We start from the raw sequence: 16043 nt of genomic DNA on the forward strand, positions 1-16043 counted from the left end.
GGAGATTCAAACACCTGAATAGAAATCCTGGACCTGCTACATAACTCTACAGGTGACCTCAGGAAAGTCACTTAAATCTCTCTGAACCCATTTCACCATGTAGAACATTCAGCATTTCACCATTCTGAACATTCAGTGGGGTAAAATACTAGTACATCAACCTAGGAACCTAGTCATCAAGGTTACTTCTGACCCATTTGAAGTACAGAATGTTGCACATGGTAGATGTTAATATGTTATCTATGAAGTTTCTTTTTAGCTACTCACTGGGAAGTTTTTCACTAGAATTGGCCTGGCTTTATGAAACACTCGTAATGAGAGTGGGATACAAAGAATGGGCAGATACAAAGAACATTATCCCAGTTTCCAATCTCCTTCTAAGGGGTTTGTTGCCCTCAGTACAGTCCTGGAATTTTGGAACTAACAGGTTTGTTACTTTGCAGTTGCTTTCCTTTGAATGAAAAAGCCTTTAAAAAATTCTTCAGCATCAAAGTCATGCACACGCACACTTCTTACAATATACCTCCAACACTCTCCAATCAAGCTATAGTCTGCCTCCGAGTCCACAACCTCACAAGAGCAGCACTTACTATTTCCTCTCCTTTTCTTCTAAGAAGGAAACTAATCACTTCACTGGGTCGCCAACATGCAGGGACTGTGACTAACACAAACGGGATCTTTAAAGCCTGTCTCTACCTAGCGTGCACCTCCAACAAAAGGGGCTCTAAAACAAGGCATTTTTGCCTAATAGCCCTTTGGATGTGACTTTCCAAAGAAAGTCAGATATGTTTGTTTTTATATACATCGTTCAGTCCAACTGTTTCTACCTGGAGATGCATATTAAAATAATTCTTTTGCAGAACACTCCTTACCCTAGCTAAACCCAGAGACGTTTAAAACACCTGCTGATCCAAACAGCCTGGAACTCAGAACTTTCTTTTGTTCACCAGGTGAAGAGTAGGGATACCACTCCTTAGGGAAGAGGCTGTCGGTCGAAATTAAACTGTTAAGTCAACAGCACCCTCATCCAAACGAGGCATTTGGGCATATGCACGCTCCCCTCATCTTCAAGATAAAGGAACCGCGAAAGACGGCCTTGTCGGATTTCGGACAGACGTCTTCCCCTCGTGCGCCTAGAGAAAAGAGCACCTACGCCTGTAGCGCGGCGCTCCAGCTTACTGAGTCCCGCCACTCGGGCCATCCGTCTGAGCGCTCGCCCTGAGCCCCGCGAACACTTATTTCGGAAGCAGGAAGCCGCCTCCAGTTTCCCCAAGCGAGCGACAGGCGGTTAGTTTTTCTTGTCCCGTGCGTTCGCAGCACTTTTAACATCTTCGATTCAGGACCGGTGCCACAGAGTTTTGTGATCGTGCACTTCAGGATGAAGACTCGCCGGAATGGATAAACTTGTCTGACAGTTTAATGTGAAGTTCTCCAGCGAAAGGACCGCGTCTTTCCCATGTCGGTGACCCCAGTATCCAGCACTGTACCTGACACTCAATGAGTGCTTCCTGAACGCATCAAAATGGAAATGACTAAAGAAATAGACAAATGAATGGATAATACAAAACTAGGAATGGACGCATGAAGGAATGAACGAAAGAATGCAGAAATCAACGAAGGAATGAAGAAAGGCAAGAATCCCGGCGGACAGGGAGTGCGCAGCCCGGCCGCCCGAGGGCGCTGTGGAGCGTGCGCGGGCTGCCTCCCACCAGCTCTCCACCCCCTGGTTCCCTCTTTAAGGCGCTTGAATGCCTGGGGGCAGACCACTAAGAGCCCGGGTGGGCCGGGCCGCAGCTCGGGGCATAGGGAACGCGAGCGTGGGAACCGCGGGCCAGGGCCAGGGGGCCCCGGCGGAGGCAGGTGCCTCGGTCCACCACTCTGGGGCCGCACCATGCCGCCAGGCGTGGAGGCACTGGACCTGCCCATTTGGAACGGCGCCTCCGGCGTGTCCCGGGTGCCCGGCCACAGGTCAGTTTAGCATCTTGGCCTGCTGGAGGGGCTCGGCCCCTTCCACCTGGGCAGCCGTGGAGCCCTCCGGCTCCCCTCCGGCAGCCCCACCGCCCCCTCGCCTGGTTGCTTTCTTCCTCGGGTCCTCTAGACCCCGCGCCCGTGCTCCATCTCCCACAGCCCCTGCTCAGCTTCGCTTCGCTTCTTTCTGCCTGCGGGGCTCCGAGAGGCCGGCTCGCTGGCACGTGGAGAAAGTCTCACAGGGAACCCAGTTGGGAAGCTCACGGCCACGGCTCCCCCGCCCGCCCAGCCTCAGCGGGAGGCGACCAGAGGAGGTGGCAACTTGGGCGCTGGGCGGGAACGCCTTGCCACGCGCCTTTCAGCTTAGCCGCGGACGTCCCTTGCGCAGTGCCCACCGCATCGGGCCACCAAACGGTCCCTGCTGTCTGGCCGGGGTCTGCGCGCCCTGGCGGCTGGCAGGAAGGGCAAGAGGGGAAGGGTCTAAGAGAAGCGGGGCTTGGCTTACGAGGGTCTCTACTTCTGGGAGGCGTCCCCAGCGGAGCTGAAATGCGTGTGCAGTGAGCAGTTTTTCCTCCTTCGACTCTCTGAGAGCTGTGGAAAGTTTTGGAGGCGGAGGTATGGCCTGGCAGCCTTATCGTTTTCCTCAGACAAGGAACCCAGAGGGAGGATCAGGTGTTTTCAGGTTAACCGTCAGGTGAGGCAATAGGCTGCATCTTTCAGGGTATCGGACACTGGAGTAATTCCCATAAAGTCGATGGCTTTACTGTTCTAAGACTAGAGCGCTTCGTACGGCCTTGTGAATGCTTATATTAACAGCTCGCATTACACAGAGTTAGTTAAATAAGGTTGGGCTCTGCCTTCCGGAACAAACAGGCCTTAGCCTCAGGTGGGAGGGTTCTAATGTGGTTAGCCCCAGTTCCTTTGCCTTCATGAAAAGGTGTACAGTTCAGCAGCCTGGCACGGCCAAGGGGCCGCAGCAGAGTTGAGCCGGGGTGGTGAGTAGCAACAGGCATTGGCTGCCTCCCTTTCCTGCTCCCAAAACAAATACAGTGGTAGGCTGTTAAACTTTCTTAAAATAGTATTGGCTTCCTGCCTTTCCTGCATGGGACTCTCAATCTCATAAATGGACTTAAGGCTATTCAAGAGTTGATCTCTGGTGGCTATACAGATGGGTGTTTACTTAATGCCAAGCGGTGTGGCATATATATTTTCAGATTTTTGAAAGGCCAGTTTTGAATTAGAAAACATCATTTGAGTCTGCCCTTTTTGACAATGGATACCTGTGAATGTCACCCAAAAATGATTGGTGTCATATATTTTATAAACCATTTCTTTTAATGCTGAGGTGTCTATTTTTAATGGGCCAGGCTGGTAGAAGTCATACCTTCCTGTCTCTCTGAGCCCTAAATGCACTGTCCTAAGTGTGGGGAGAAAACTGATTCTGGGTTTATATATCATCTTCTGTTCAGGCTGATAAGCAGGCTTGTGCTCAGGGAGGGGTGGTGTGGGGTGTAATCTTTCCATTTTTTAATCTTGACTCCAATATTTTTCTTAGCACATTTTCTTCACGGCTTAAAAGCTTATATCATTTCCAGAGAGTATCTTCAGAAGCTCCCATCCATTGGTAGAGTAAAGCCACTAAGGATGGAACAAACAGGCACTTGGATGTGGACATAAATAGATTTTGGACGAATTCTGATTTGAAATACACACAGACACACACATATGCCTGGCTGCTCCAGAACCAGTGGCAACCAGAAGTTTATGTGTCATAAATCAAGAATGGAAGAAGGGGCCAATAAGAGGAAGGTGGGAGAGGCTGTCTATGGATGTCAGGATGTGAATTCCAATACCTTAGGTAGAAAGCACCGACCACATAGTTCTACCCAGAGGTGGGATGTAGACTTTACACTTTCAGGAAATGCTCACCACCTCTGTGATGCTGTAACCAAACAGTGTGTGTTTGCGAAATCTGGCAGCCTCTTCCTTATTGAGTCAGACTTCTCTTAAGATTTAGCTTATCTTCCTCTTCTTACCTTAAGAAGAGTCAAAACCCATTAATGCTTCTAACCCCATGGTCATGAACTTTCCACTGGCACATCCATCTCCTTTAGCAAACCTTCCATAAAAATGTTCTGTGGCCTGGACCTTGACCATTCCTATGCTGAGGCCATTGTAATAGTGTCGATTTTATTTAATCTCCTCTTTAAAATTGTCCTGATGAAGGGTTTAAGGAGGTTACATTCTTTTCTCACAAAGAGGAGTGCATCAAAAGTGTTTCTTTACACAATAAAATAATAAATATATAATATCTCAATAAAGCAAGTAACAAAAGTCGGGAGATGCAAATTTTAAACAGAGCAAAAGAGAATACAGAACTGAAAGTCGTGGACAATCATATTCACAAGCAAATCTCTGTCTAGGTCTCTATCAGTGAAGTGAAACTAAGAATAAGACAAGTTTTAAAACTTAGTGGAAAAACAGATGGCTTCTGTAGCTACAGTTTTGACCACTAAAGTAAAAAAAAATGGTCAAGGGAAACTCTTTAGGCTGTAAAAGTTAAAAGCAGAATCTTCTCTGAGGTTGTATTGTTCTCGTTAGCTGAGACCAGGAGTGTAAGTCCATGTGTCAGTTTTGAAGAATTAGATCACCCTGTAGTGAGCTGTTAGGTCACATGTTAAGGGCATAGACTTCCTTTATCAAAGTTCAATATTTTTTTCAGTATCTAATATATAAAGCCATGTTTTGGTTTGCTTATTTGTTTTGTTTTGGCAATTATCGTTTTTTTCTTCCTTCTTTTCTCAATCTACCTCAAGCTGAGCTTTCTACTCTGTTTTGATCTTGGGCCTCAGCCCCCTTTTCCCTGGGTGACAAGACTGTTTGGGGCATGTTACTGGTATTTCTTTGCCCTCAGATGGGTGGACTGCTTCCTTTCTTCGTTGAAGATTGTATTTTGTTATCTTTCCTTCAGCATATCTTGGCGGTTTCAGCCTAAAATATAAGTCAGGCAATAATTGGTGACTAGTGATGCTAAAGATTCTGGAAAATTATCCTTGGTGCAATTCTAGAAGACCCACAATTTAAAAGGTAGAGTGTTTTGAAAATTGTAACATCCCTACCAAAGAGATAGGGTGAATCTGGGGATTCACCAACATGTCACTGAGGTAGGCTTGTCCAAAAATAAGGTAAACTCAATGTGGTAAGGAAAAAGGAGATTATGGACTTCTAACTTCTTTTACTTAGAGTCATCAGCATGATCCTATTAAACTTAGATAGCATTTATTGAAAGTGTTAGAGAAAGAGAAATGTAAGGAAATGCCATTATTCCAGTCCTCTTTCCAGCCTTAATTGAATTTGGGAACCCGTATTGCTGAGAAACAGAGTTTCCCTTTACTTTTCTCTGTCCCAGAGAGTTGTTTCTTCAGTATGTTTTTTTCAAGAAGCGTGTGGCTTGTTCAAGATAAGCACTTTAAAAAGTAGAGTTCTATTTCTGCTTTCCTGCTGGTCTGAGGCAGCAAAGCAGTGATCAGAAATGATTTTGTAGGAATTGGGTAGGATGATTGTCTTTAGGGAAATTCCTGAATGTTACAGTGTGCTAAGTTTCTTGAACGAAAAATGAAAATCATTTGGGGTGCTTCTAAGGATCAGAATGACCATGTCATTTGTGTTCTGAGAACTGTGCAGAGAAAGAAGGTTTACCTTCTTTGCTTTCCTTAAAAAATTTTTAACTTTTTATTTATAACTTCCTTTAATTGAGGACCAAGTACCTCCAGAGCCTCAGCTAACTCTACTTTTCTCCTTTCCCCCCACCCCCACCCTCCTCCCCACACTCTCTCTCACGAGACAATCAAATGACAAGTGTGAAGAAACAATGTGGGAGTTGCTGGGAAAAGTCCAAAATCTTCCATCAGCCAGCTTGCCCCATGACATTCACTCTGGGGCCATTATGAGCACTGCTGTAGAAACACTGAATTTTAGTCTCTGTCCTTACCTCTCCCCTCCTGTTGACAGACACAAACTAAGAGCAGGAGAACATCTAATTACCTGATGCATAGTAGACTCTTTTTGAAATAGCTTTTTATAAATTCACAATGATAACCCAAGAATTCACACATGCTCATCAACAAAAATCAAGAAAATATGGAAAACTTAATGAAGAAAATTAAGGTTGCCTAACGCTACTTCACACAGATTTTCAAGATGTTTTTGCTGGTTTATGCACTTCCAGATTTTTAAAAATGTCTATGTACCAATATAAATTTAGACAATTTGGAAAAATGGGATCTCAATATAGCTACTATTTTGTAATTTGCTTTTGAAAAAATTTACAATCTGTCATAGACATTATCAAATCGGTACAAAGTAACAAGTAGGGCTGCCATCAATATTTTTGTAACCATATCTTTCTTTTTTTCTTCTTCATCACTCTCAATTTTTTTGTTTTTTTCTTTTATAATTCTTTTTAATGGAAGTCTGAGATACATACCAAAAAGCTGCTGGAATTTACAAAATGTGAACACACCTATGTATATAGCACCCGGATGAAGAAACAGAACATTACTAGCGTCTCAGAAACCCACTTAGGACTTCTTTCGATTTCTACTATCCTGATTTCTAATGCCGTATATCAGTTTTACCTGTTTGTATCACTCTCAGTTTTAAACAATTTTCATAACACAAAACATCCCAAGTACCGTTCAGAAATTTACATTTCTTTCAGTAGGGTTTTTATTTTTTCATTCTTGATAACTAAAAATTGAGAAAATTTCACTTTAATCAGTGAATTTCTTTGTTGTTAAATGTTACTAGCCTGTTGAGATCCTTTGCCTATTATTATATTGGGTTGTCTTTTTCTTAAAATAGTTTGTAGCTTTCTATATGTAACAGTGTAATAAATATGTTGCTTTTAAATATGTTGCAGACCTCTTCTTCCAATATGTTTGCCTTCTAACTTTTGAAGTCTTAAATTTTTGTGGTAAGATCTGTCAGTTGTTTTTGTGGCTTCTGAATTTTGTCATACTCAGAAAGGCTTGTTAAATTATAGAAATATTCTATATCTTACACTTCATCATTTTCATTTCTTGAGTGTGTCTAAATCTTATCTTTGTGTTTGGTTTGAGGGAGGACTACAACTTTCTTCCTCCCAAATGGATAACAAATTATCATGATACAATTTATTGACTAATTTATTCTTTGGAAAGACTTTAATAGTAGTGAGTGAAATAAAATAGGGTTACTATCAGCAAATCAGGCAACTAAATTGCCTAAAACCCTCTAATGTATTTTAGCTAAACAAAACTTTTCAATATGTTTTAAATTCTTTATATTATTAATCTTCTGGACATTATTATTATCATCACTGTTATTAGCAGCAATAATAGTAAATTCTAAAGGGTATTGGCCAAGGAAAAGTTCATGTAGTCAGAGTGTTATCTCATTCATTGACTCATTTTCCCCAAAGAGCATTTATCAAACACCTATATGCACTAGATGCTGTGTGTGGGGATATGGTGATAAACAAGACAGTCTTCTTCATGAAGGTCTGTTATAGGAAAGGCCAATAGAGACTGTGATCTCCATTGTGAAGGAAATAAAGTGATGAAGAAGAAGTGGGGAAGAGTTCACGTTTGGCGGAATGGTCAAGGAGCTCTCTCTAAAGAGGTGACATTTGAGCCGAAAGCTGAAGGACATGAAGGAGTCAGCCATGCAAAGAGGTATGGGACAGCAGTGGGGTAGATGAAACAGGAAGTGCAAATGCCCAGAGTGGGCAATGTTCCAAGATCAAGAAGGAGGCCACTGTATAGTGAGGAAGAGGCCGAGAGGGTATGGGATGGTATATGCAAGTCTTTCAGGCATTAGAAGGGGGTTTGGATGTTACTCAGATGGCAGTGGAAAGTCCCTAAACAGTTTAAAGCACGGGACTGAAGTCTGACTTATTATTTTAAAAATACCCCTGTGGCTACAGTGTGGCTAACTGGGAGGCTATTGGAGTAGTCAGATGAATGATGACGGTGCTTGGACCAGGGAGGCTTTAGTGGATATAGAGAGATGCTCCATGATGTGTTTTCAAGGGAGACTTGATAAATTAGATGTGAGGGTTGAAGAAACAGAGAAATCAAATCAGGACTCTAGAGCAGGGTTTCCCATACTTTGCTGCACATTAGAATCACCTGGGAAGGTTATCAAACTCACCATGCCCAGCTCATAACTCATATGAATTAAATGGGAAAATCTAGGGGCTGGGAGCCAGGCATTGAAATCTTAAAAAAAAAAAAAAAAAAAAAAAAAAAAATCCCCAGGTGATTCTACTGTACAGCCAAGGTGGAGAACCACTGACAGACCTCGAGACTGTAGCTGAAGCATCTGGACAAATGTGTGCAGATCATGTGTTGAGCAGATGGGTGGAGAAGAGGGTGGAAGGAAAGTTTGAGAAACCTACTGGACTTGTGGGCAGAGTTTTGAGGAAGCAGCTGGAAAAGGGAATCTGGAATCTGTTGAACAGAGAGGATTGGCTGGAAATGCAAATATGGAAGTATATATCATGTAGATTGTATTTGAAGCTCTTCTAGAAAGAATAGAAAAACCCTGGACTACCCCAAGGGACTCTTGACATCCAGAAGTCAGATGGAGAAGGAAGAAGGGGAGTCAGCAGAGAAGACTAAGAGGGGCCCAGTGAAGTGTGGTGTTCCACAAAGGAAAGTGTGGTGTTCTGGAAGTCAAGAGAAGAGGTTGTCCCAAAGAGGAAGCGGTCAGCTGAATGAGTAAGGTGAGGCCAGAGAGGTGTCTGTTGGAATCTGTAGCAGGAGACAGTTTATGCTGAGCGGTTTCAGGGGAGTAGTTGGAATGAAAGCCCAATGTTTGCCCTAGAGAATTTGAAGCACAAAGATGACTTGAGGAAGGTAAATGTTGGCCTCGTTCCATCAGGTATCTTCACTTATTTTTTCCTTCTCATTTCAACAAGATGACCGTTTTGTGGAGTCAGATGGCTGTTGTTGCAACATTGTTACACATTTTTAAATGAGAGACATTATGCTTGAAGTACTAGTTTATTTGAACCTAACAAGTTTTTCTTCATTCCTGACCATTTATAGGCCATGACTCTGTTAGAAAGATGAACTCCTGGGCCAAGAATGAGCACTGGAGAAGGGGATCAGTAAAATTGGAAAGTCTAGGAGATTCCATTGTGCAGCCTAGTTTGAAAACTCTGAGAATCAAAGGTCTCCTCTACATCTAATACTGAATTATTCCTTCCTTTGGTATTTAATATATTCCTTTTTCTCAAAAAAATCAGGCAGAAGGGAGGAATGGATATGGGCCAGCAACTAGCAGTGTTTGTCACTGGAGATCTCAAAGTTTAACTTCTGTACTTTCTTTCTCAGGAAGCGACTGAAGGATTCTCTCCACCAAAATGAAGGAGTAAAGAGGCAGAGGTGGGGTCCAGGAAATAGGGAGTTCAATTTAGAAAGGAGATGAAGGGAATTCCCAATGTGATGGCTCTGGATAGGGATTAGAAAGCAATCAGTGTAGGTTAGAAGGCTCCAGAAATGATGGATGTCTTGGGGAGGAGGGAGTGAAGAAAGGAATTGATAGAATACCTGAAGTATTTGACTCTAAGGAAGGGAGCTGCTGGATTCAGCCCGAGTTTGGTGAAGTCATGGCGGGTACATAGAAGAAAGCTAAGCAAATGGAAAAAAGACAACTCCAGAAAAAACAAATCTGTACAAGAAAGAATATAAAATTATTGTGTACTAATGACTCAACTGTGAAGGGTATGTGCATATTCACTTCATAAAATTTTAATGTTATTTTAGCCAAAAACTTTATTAAAACTTTATTGGGATAACTGGGGGGGGGGGGAGGGAGGTGAAATGTGTATGTTTTTGGTAGTGGGGTGACATAAGAGCTAAATTCATAAGTTCCATGGGAAGATATAAATTGATAACATTTAAAAGAGGAAAAATAGTGGTATAAATATTATTTAGAAACATTAAAGTAAATTAAAAAAAGAAGATAAAAGAGGTTGCCTTTAAGGAACAACAATCAGGAGTGGGATGAGGAGCTGCTGCTTTTCATTATGGTTCATTGAAAACTATGTAGACAATTAAAAAAAATTTTTTTTTGTTTGTGTTGTTTTAAGATGGCAGGGAGGTAGACAGGGCCAGATCATGCAGAGATGTGGGGTCCTGGTTTGGGGGCCTGCAACGCTGGTGGTTCTGTTCACTGTGATGGAGTGTATTAGTCAGGGTTCTCCAGAGAAATAGAACCAACAGGGGTTAGAGGTGTGTGTAATTGTGTGTGTGTGTGGGGGGGGGGGGGGTATGTCTGTCTGTCTGTATGTATGTATATATGTATGTGTATATATGTAAATATTAGGAAATTTATTACAGGAATTGGTTCATGTGACCATGGGGATTGGCAAGTCTGAATTCTATGGGGCAGGCCGCAAGTTGGAAAATCAGTGGTGCTACTGAATTCCCCAGGTGGAGTGACAAGATGAGAATGCTGATGAAAGTGACCAGGAATTCCCTGGGAGAAGCTAACTGGCTTCTTTCTGACTGCTGAAATACTCAGTTCTCCCTTTAAGACCTACAGCTGATTGGATGAGGGTGATCATCTTTGTTGACTGTAGAAGTAATCAGCCATAGATCCAATCAACTGACTAATGATTTAAAGCCACAAAATGTCCTCACAGTAACAATCAGGCCACTGCTTGTCCAAACAATGGGACACCATAACCTAGCCAAGTTGACACATGAAATTAGGCATCACATGAGGCTACAGGAAAGGAACGCTGTTTGGGAAGTCATTCACCCTGACTCCTCTCTCCATCCCCTGTGATTAGTAACAGAGATAGTTGTGAATTTAAAAAAAAAAAAACAAAACCAATCTGTTCTAGTGTCGCTGCATCAGTACACAAAACTCAAACGGGTCTGGTAGGAAAAAGGATGTCTTTTAGTTTTATTTATTTGTTGGAGTGGGAAACAAATATCAATTTCTCCAAAGTCAAGGAATTTATAATATCAGCTGGGATAACAAAAGAACAAACACATGTAAGGAGTGGTTGGTGCTCAGAAACACTAGAGAAGTGGCCCCAATATTTTTGATAACTTATCCCCATCAGTTAAAAGAGCATTCGCCCTCTCTAAATTTATATATATATAAATTTATTATATATATATAAATATAAATAAATTTATATTTATTTATACATTTTTGCAGAACCATATGTATACTATAAAACAGATAAAATGAACTCATTAAGGAATGAGATAAATGCTAATGTTAAAATGAATTGTTAAATGCAGCAACCTCATAATGTCATAATATCATTATGACTTCATAATATCTTAACACTTAGGGTCAGTTTCATTGTTTAACAATAATAGATTTAACCCATATTTTAAATAGTTTTCTTGATAAATCTAATTTTCTTCCAACTTCTTTCAGATCAGATTAACTTCTTGTCTTTTTCTTACCTCATGGCCAACAAAGTTTATATTAGGAGAGTGTTCGTTCTTCCATTTTCTTGATGTTAATTTGAGCTTGCAATATTAATTTTATATTTACTCTAACTTTTTTCAAGAATCTTTATGCTCCTTGCCCAGTATGTGAAGGTGTTTTTGATAATACTAGATAATATATGGTAAAAATTACTTAAATAGACCACATAAACCATAAGAGGTGGGGATATGCTGAAAAACCGCAAGGGCACTGCCATCAGCCCCTTCTTTGGGGAACCTGCACTCTTCCCCCAGGATACCTTGCACACCTGAGTGAAACATAAGCATCTGCTGTTCTGACCAATTGGGGGCACCTTATGTATGACCTACAATAATCCCTACATTAGATGTTAGTAAATCTTAACTTCCTTCTTTTCAAGGTTATCACAAATAGAAGCCCTAACCCTTTCTTCTCACATACAGTGAATGGTCTTGTTACCCCCCTGTGTGCATACACCCCACTTTGGAGACCTCTGCAGAAAGAAACTTCAGGCCTCTTGTTGAACAGGGCAAAGGTCATGTAAGCCAAACGGCAATAGCAATGTGGGTTGGTGAGTTTATTTGCTGAGCATATTGTGGTCATGGAAACAGGGTATCAATACCGAAACTGGTGTGCACAGTTTTCTGGGGGTAAAGATCAAGAGCTTTCATGCGGTTCTCATAGGGGTTTATGACCCTGTTGAGGTTAAGAATTGCTGGTAACTTGTTTCTTTCAAAACTTCAAGTTTCCGTAGACTTTAAAAAGATTTTATTGTGGTACCATACATACAACATAAAATCTCCCGTTTTAACCACTTTCATGTATATGATTCGGTGGTATTAATTACATTCACAATGTTGGTGTTCATTAGCACCATCCATTACCTAAACAGAAACTGTGCCAATTAAGCATTAATTCTTCATTCCCCACCTCCACCTCTGCCCCTGGTGATCTCTATTCTAATTTCCAACTCTGACTATAGACGTTTTAAATTATTGGTTTGTTAAAGCCAGAATTGCCATTGGTCATAAAATAGCTTTAAAATCAGTTGGCATCACACAGTCCCACTTACGGGGGAAGAGTAGGTTTTCTTAGAAACGCTGGCAGTAGCTTTGGTGCTGCTTCAACCCCCTTTCTTCTCACCATGATTCTGGTTGATCACATTTGATAATACTATCTTATATTTTGCCCAATGGCTCATGAAGGAACAGTTTTTCACACTAGTTTAACAGTGTTCCCTTTTTTAAAAATCACTTACAGTGCTAGAATTATTGTAACTGCTCTGTAATACTTTAGTGAATAAATTCTGGAGGGATACAGTAGTATAAATAATTTCATACAATGCATGATCCTGAAGTTAATCATCTGCTACATTTGACTGTTATGTTTTGTGTGTGTGTGTGTGAAACTTTTCTTAATAAATTTTCTTAGAGTAATGTTAACGTCAGTTATCAATTTTTGAGCACGTATTGACCTATTCTGGAAGGATATAGTAATATAAATAATTTCATACAATGCATGAACCTGAAGTTAATCATCTGCTACATTTGACTGTTCTGTTTTGTGTGTGTGTGTGTGAGAGAGAGACTTTTCTTAATAAATTTTCTTAGAGTAATGTTAACATCAGTTATCAATTTTTGAGCACGTATTGACCTAATAATCTGTGTTTCTCGCCAGTGTCTGCCCTGCCCTGCTTCTAACAAAACAACTTCCTTTTTCTTCAGTACAGTGTTTCTCACACTAGAAGTCAAGGGGGAGTTCCATGGCCTTATTCTCAGAATTCTAAGAATTCAGTATGCAAGTTTTCAGATGCTCTTTTCATTTTATTAAATGAAATGTATATTCTTAATCATCAGGATGAATAGTTTATCAACAGTGATCCAGCGATGGTGGTTAACTGTAAATCAGTAAGTCCACAGAGGCTTCTACAGGCATGCTCTTGGGGGCCTGAAGATTCAGATTTGAGGACGTTGCTCTAAGACACAGCTAAAGTGTTACCTTCCCGGAAATGCCACCCCGTCCCCATCCCCCCAGCGCTCCTAGTCACATGCCCCATAGAGCTTACCACACTGTGTATTCTAACTGATACGGGTTTTTCCCCATTAGCTCTCTGAACCTCACTCCCTAGAGTTAAAGCTCTGTCCCCATAACGATGTTTATGGTTATGGTACAGCTTTCACTGAGCTATTCTTTGACAGTTTATCCCTTCACAAGTCTATCTCCCCAACTGTACACTACATATCTAAAGATCAGGGAACCTGTACAGCTGTGTGTCCTGAGTGCACAGCACAATGCTTGCTTGAAATAGTAAGTGCTCATTAAATGGGTCCAGTCAAATCAAGAGTTAATGATAGCTGCTGAAGGCAAACACATATTTAAAGCCTAATTCTTTTGAAATGAAGTTCATTGCAGTTCTTGACTTTTCATTTCTACACATTTTCTGTTTTTCCTATAGATATTTTCACCCCTCTCTTTTGTCTTGAAACATGGTAGGCATGCTTGTTTTCTAACGGGTATCAAATTCCAATACTGTATATTCAGTCCGTGTGGTCTTCTAAGCTGATACTCATCTTGCTTGGCTTCCTTGTGTGCTTGGTTATATTTAACAACTTGCTGGTTGTCTTAGTTTGCCAGGCTGCCATGACAAATACTACACAATGGGTTGGCCTAAACAGTGAGAACTTATGGACTCATGGTTTTGAGGCTAGAAGTCCAAAATCAAGGCATCAGTAAAGCAATGCTTTCTCCCTAAAGTCTATCACATTCTGGTGCTGGCTGCCAGTGACCTTTGGGGTTCCTTGGCTTGTATCCCTGCCCCGCATCACATGGTGTTTTCTTCTCCTTTATCATTTGGGTTCCCTTGATTTCCAGCCTATGTCTCCTCCCTGGGGCCTTGTCTGACTGTGTCTGAATTTCGTCTGTTTATAGAGGACTCCAGCAATCAGATTGAGGCCTGTGCTCATTTAGTTAGGACACACCTTAATTAAAATAACATCTTCAAGAGGTCCTATTCACAATGGTTTTGTGGAATAAGATTAAATTAATATTAAATAATTTTAATCTACCACATTGGTCATTGTATCTTTTTAAATGGAGGTAAAATTTGCAAAACTTGATATCAATGATCAACAATTTTAAAGTGTACAATTCAGTGATATTTAGTATGTTACCTATGTTGTATAACCATCACCTCTCTCTAGTTCCAAGATGTTTTCTTTACCCCAAAATAAAACCCCATACCCATTAAGCAATTACTCCCTGTTTCCCCCTCTCCCCAGCCCCTGGCCACTACTAATCTGCTTTTTTGCCTCTTTGGAATGAATTATTCTGGATGTTTCATATAGATGGAATCATACAATGTGACATTTTGTATGTGGCTTCTTTCACTAGCATAAAGTTTCCAAGGTTCTCCACTGTAGTATGTATCAGTACTTTTTATGCCTCAACAATATTCCATTGTATGTATAGACCACATTTTGTTTATCCATTCATTAGTCGATGGATATTTGGGTTATTTCTAATTTTCAGCTATTGTGAATGATGCTGCTTGGTCATTGCTTTTTACAAATTATTGTTGGTGGGCCCAAGGCCTAAGATGAATTTCAGGAGAGTTCATGTGTCTGCCAGGAGACTGAGAGAGCCCCTGAAAAAGCAAGATCACTGTCTGAAGTTCCCTGGATCACCCAAGCTGGGGCTCAAAGGGCTGATTTGTGACCATCATTTCTCAGGATGGTCTATTTTAAATTTCATTTTCTCTTTGATTTACAACTGCTCCGGCTTTCTCTGTAGTCCTCTAAGTTTGGGGAAAGGCAGTTGTGATGCTGGTTATTTTCCTGAAGGGACCCCATTTATAAATGAGGAGGGTCTCCTATCAGTTTTGCCATCATGAGTGAGCTCTGGCCTTGACTCTTGCCATCCTTGTTCCCTGTTCCTGAGGCCACAGAACTGAAGCCCAAGGGTAGGATCATGGAAACTGGCTTTTGCTTCTCTATATTCCCCAAAATTGGCCTGGGAGATCCCTGTTCTCTTGTAGCTCTTTAGTCTTTTAAAGGACTCCCCCAACCCCTCCTCACCCCAAAAAGTATGTATCTTATCCAGAAATTTTCTTTTTCTTCCCTTCCCTTCTCTTCCCTTTGTCCTATTTTCTTGCCTTTCCTTTCCTTCCAGCAGGAAAGTTCTGAATAATCTAGTCCACTAATCCTGGAACAGGAGGTCCAAGAATAAATTTACAAATAGAAGATTTTTAGCTACTGAGAATAAGCCTTAAAATAGTCATTCCTTGCTAGAAGTAAATATCTGAAACTCCAACCCAGTAACCTTGACTCTTGGTGATGACTATATAACAACGCAGTAGCCTTGACTCTTGAAGATGACTGTGTAACAATGTAGCTTACAAGGGGTGACAGTGTGATTGTGAAAACCTTGTGGATCGCACTCCCTTTATCCAATGTATGGATGGATGAGTAGAAAAATGGGGACAAAAACTAAATAAAAAATAGGGTGGGATGGGGGGAATGATTTAGGTGTTCTTTTTTACTTTTATTTTTTATTCTTATTCTTTCTGGTATAAGGAAAATGTTCAAAAATAGATTGGG

General features: G+C 41.2%; 1 protein-coding gene across 4 annotated transcripts in view; it reads left to right on the top strand.

Annotated features, from left to right (window-relative positions):
- The first annotated feature begins 1718 nt into the window (after window positions 1–1718).
- The window catches only part of MCOLN2 (mucolipin TRP cation channel 2), a 68005-nt gene continuing 53680 nt past the window's right edge, over window positions 1719–16043 (top strand). Inside the window, exon 1 of one of the 4 annotated variants that reach the window (XM_037826752.1) lies at window positions 1719–1968. In XM_037826752.1, coding sequence (XP_037682680.1) covers window positions 1892–1968 — 77 coding nt within the window. In that variant the 5' untranslated portion in view covers window positions 1719–1891. Of the gene's footprint in view, window positions 1969–1994; window positions 2663–2685; window positions 2964–16043 lie in introns of those variants that run through there. The other 3 variants (XM_037826753.1, XM_037826754.1, XM_037826755.1) reach the window with 3 other exon arrangements.

Source organism: Choloepus didactylus, chromosome 2 (genome assembly GCF_015220235.1).
Source record: "Choloepus didactylus isolate mChoDid1 chromosome 2, mChoDid1.pri, whole genome shotgun sequence".
Classification (NCBI taxonomy): Eukaryota; Metazoa; Chordata; class Mammalia; order Pilosa; family Megalonychidae; genus Choloepus; species Choloepus didactylus.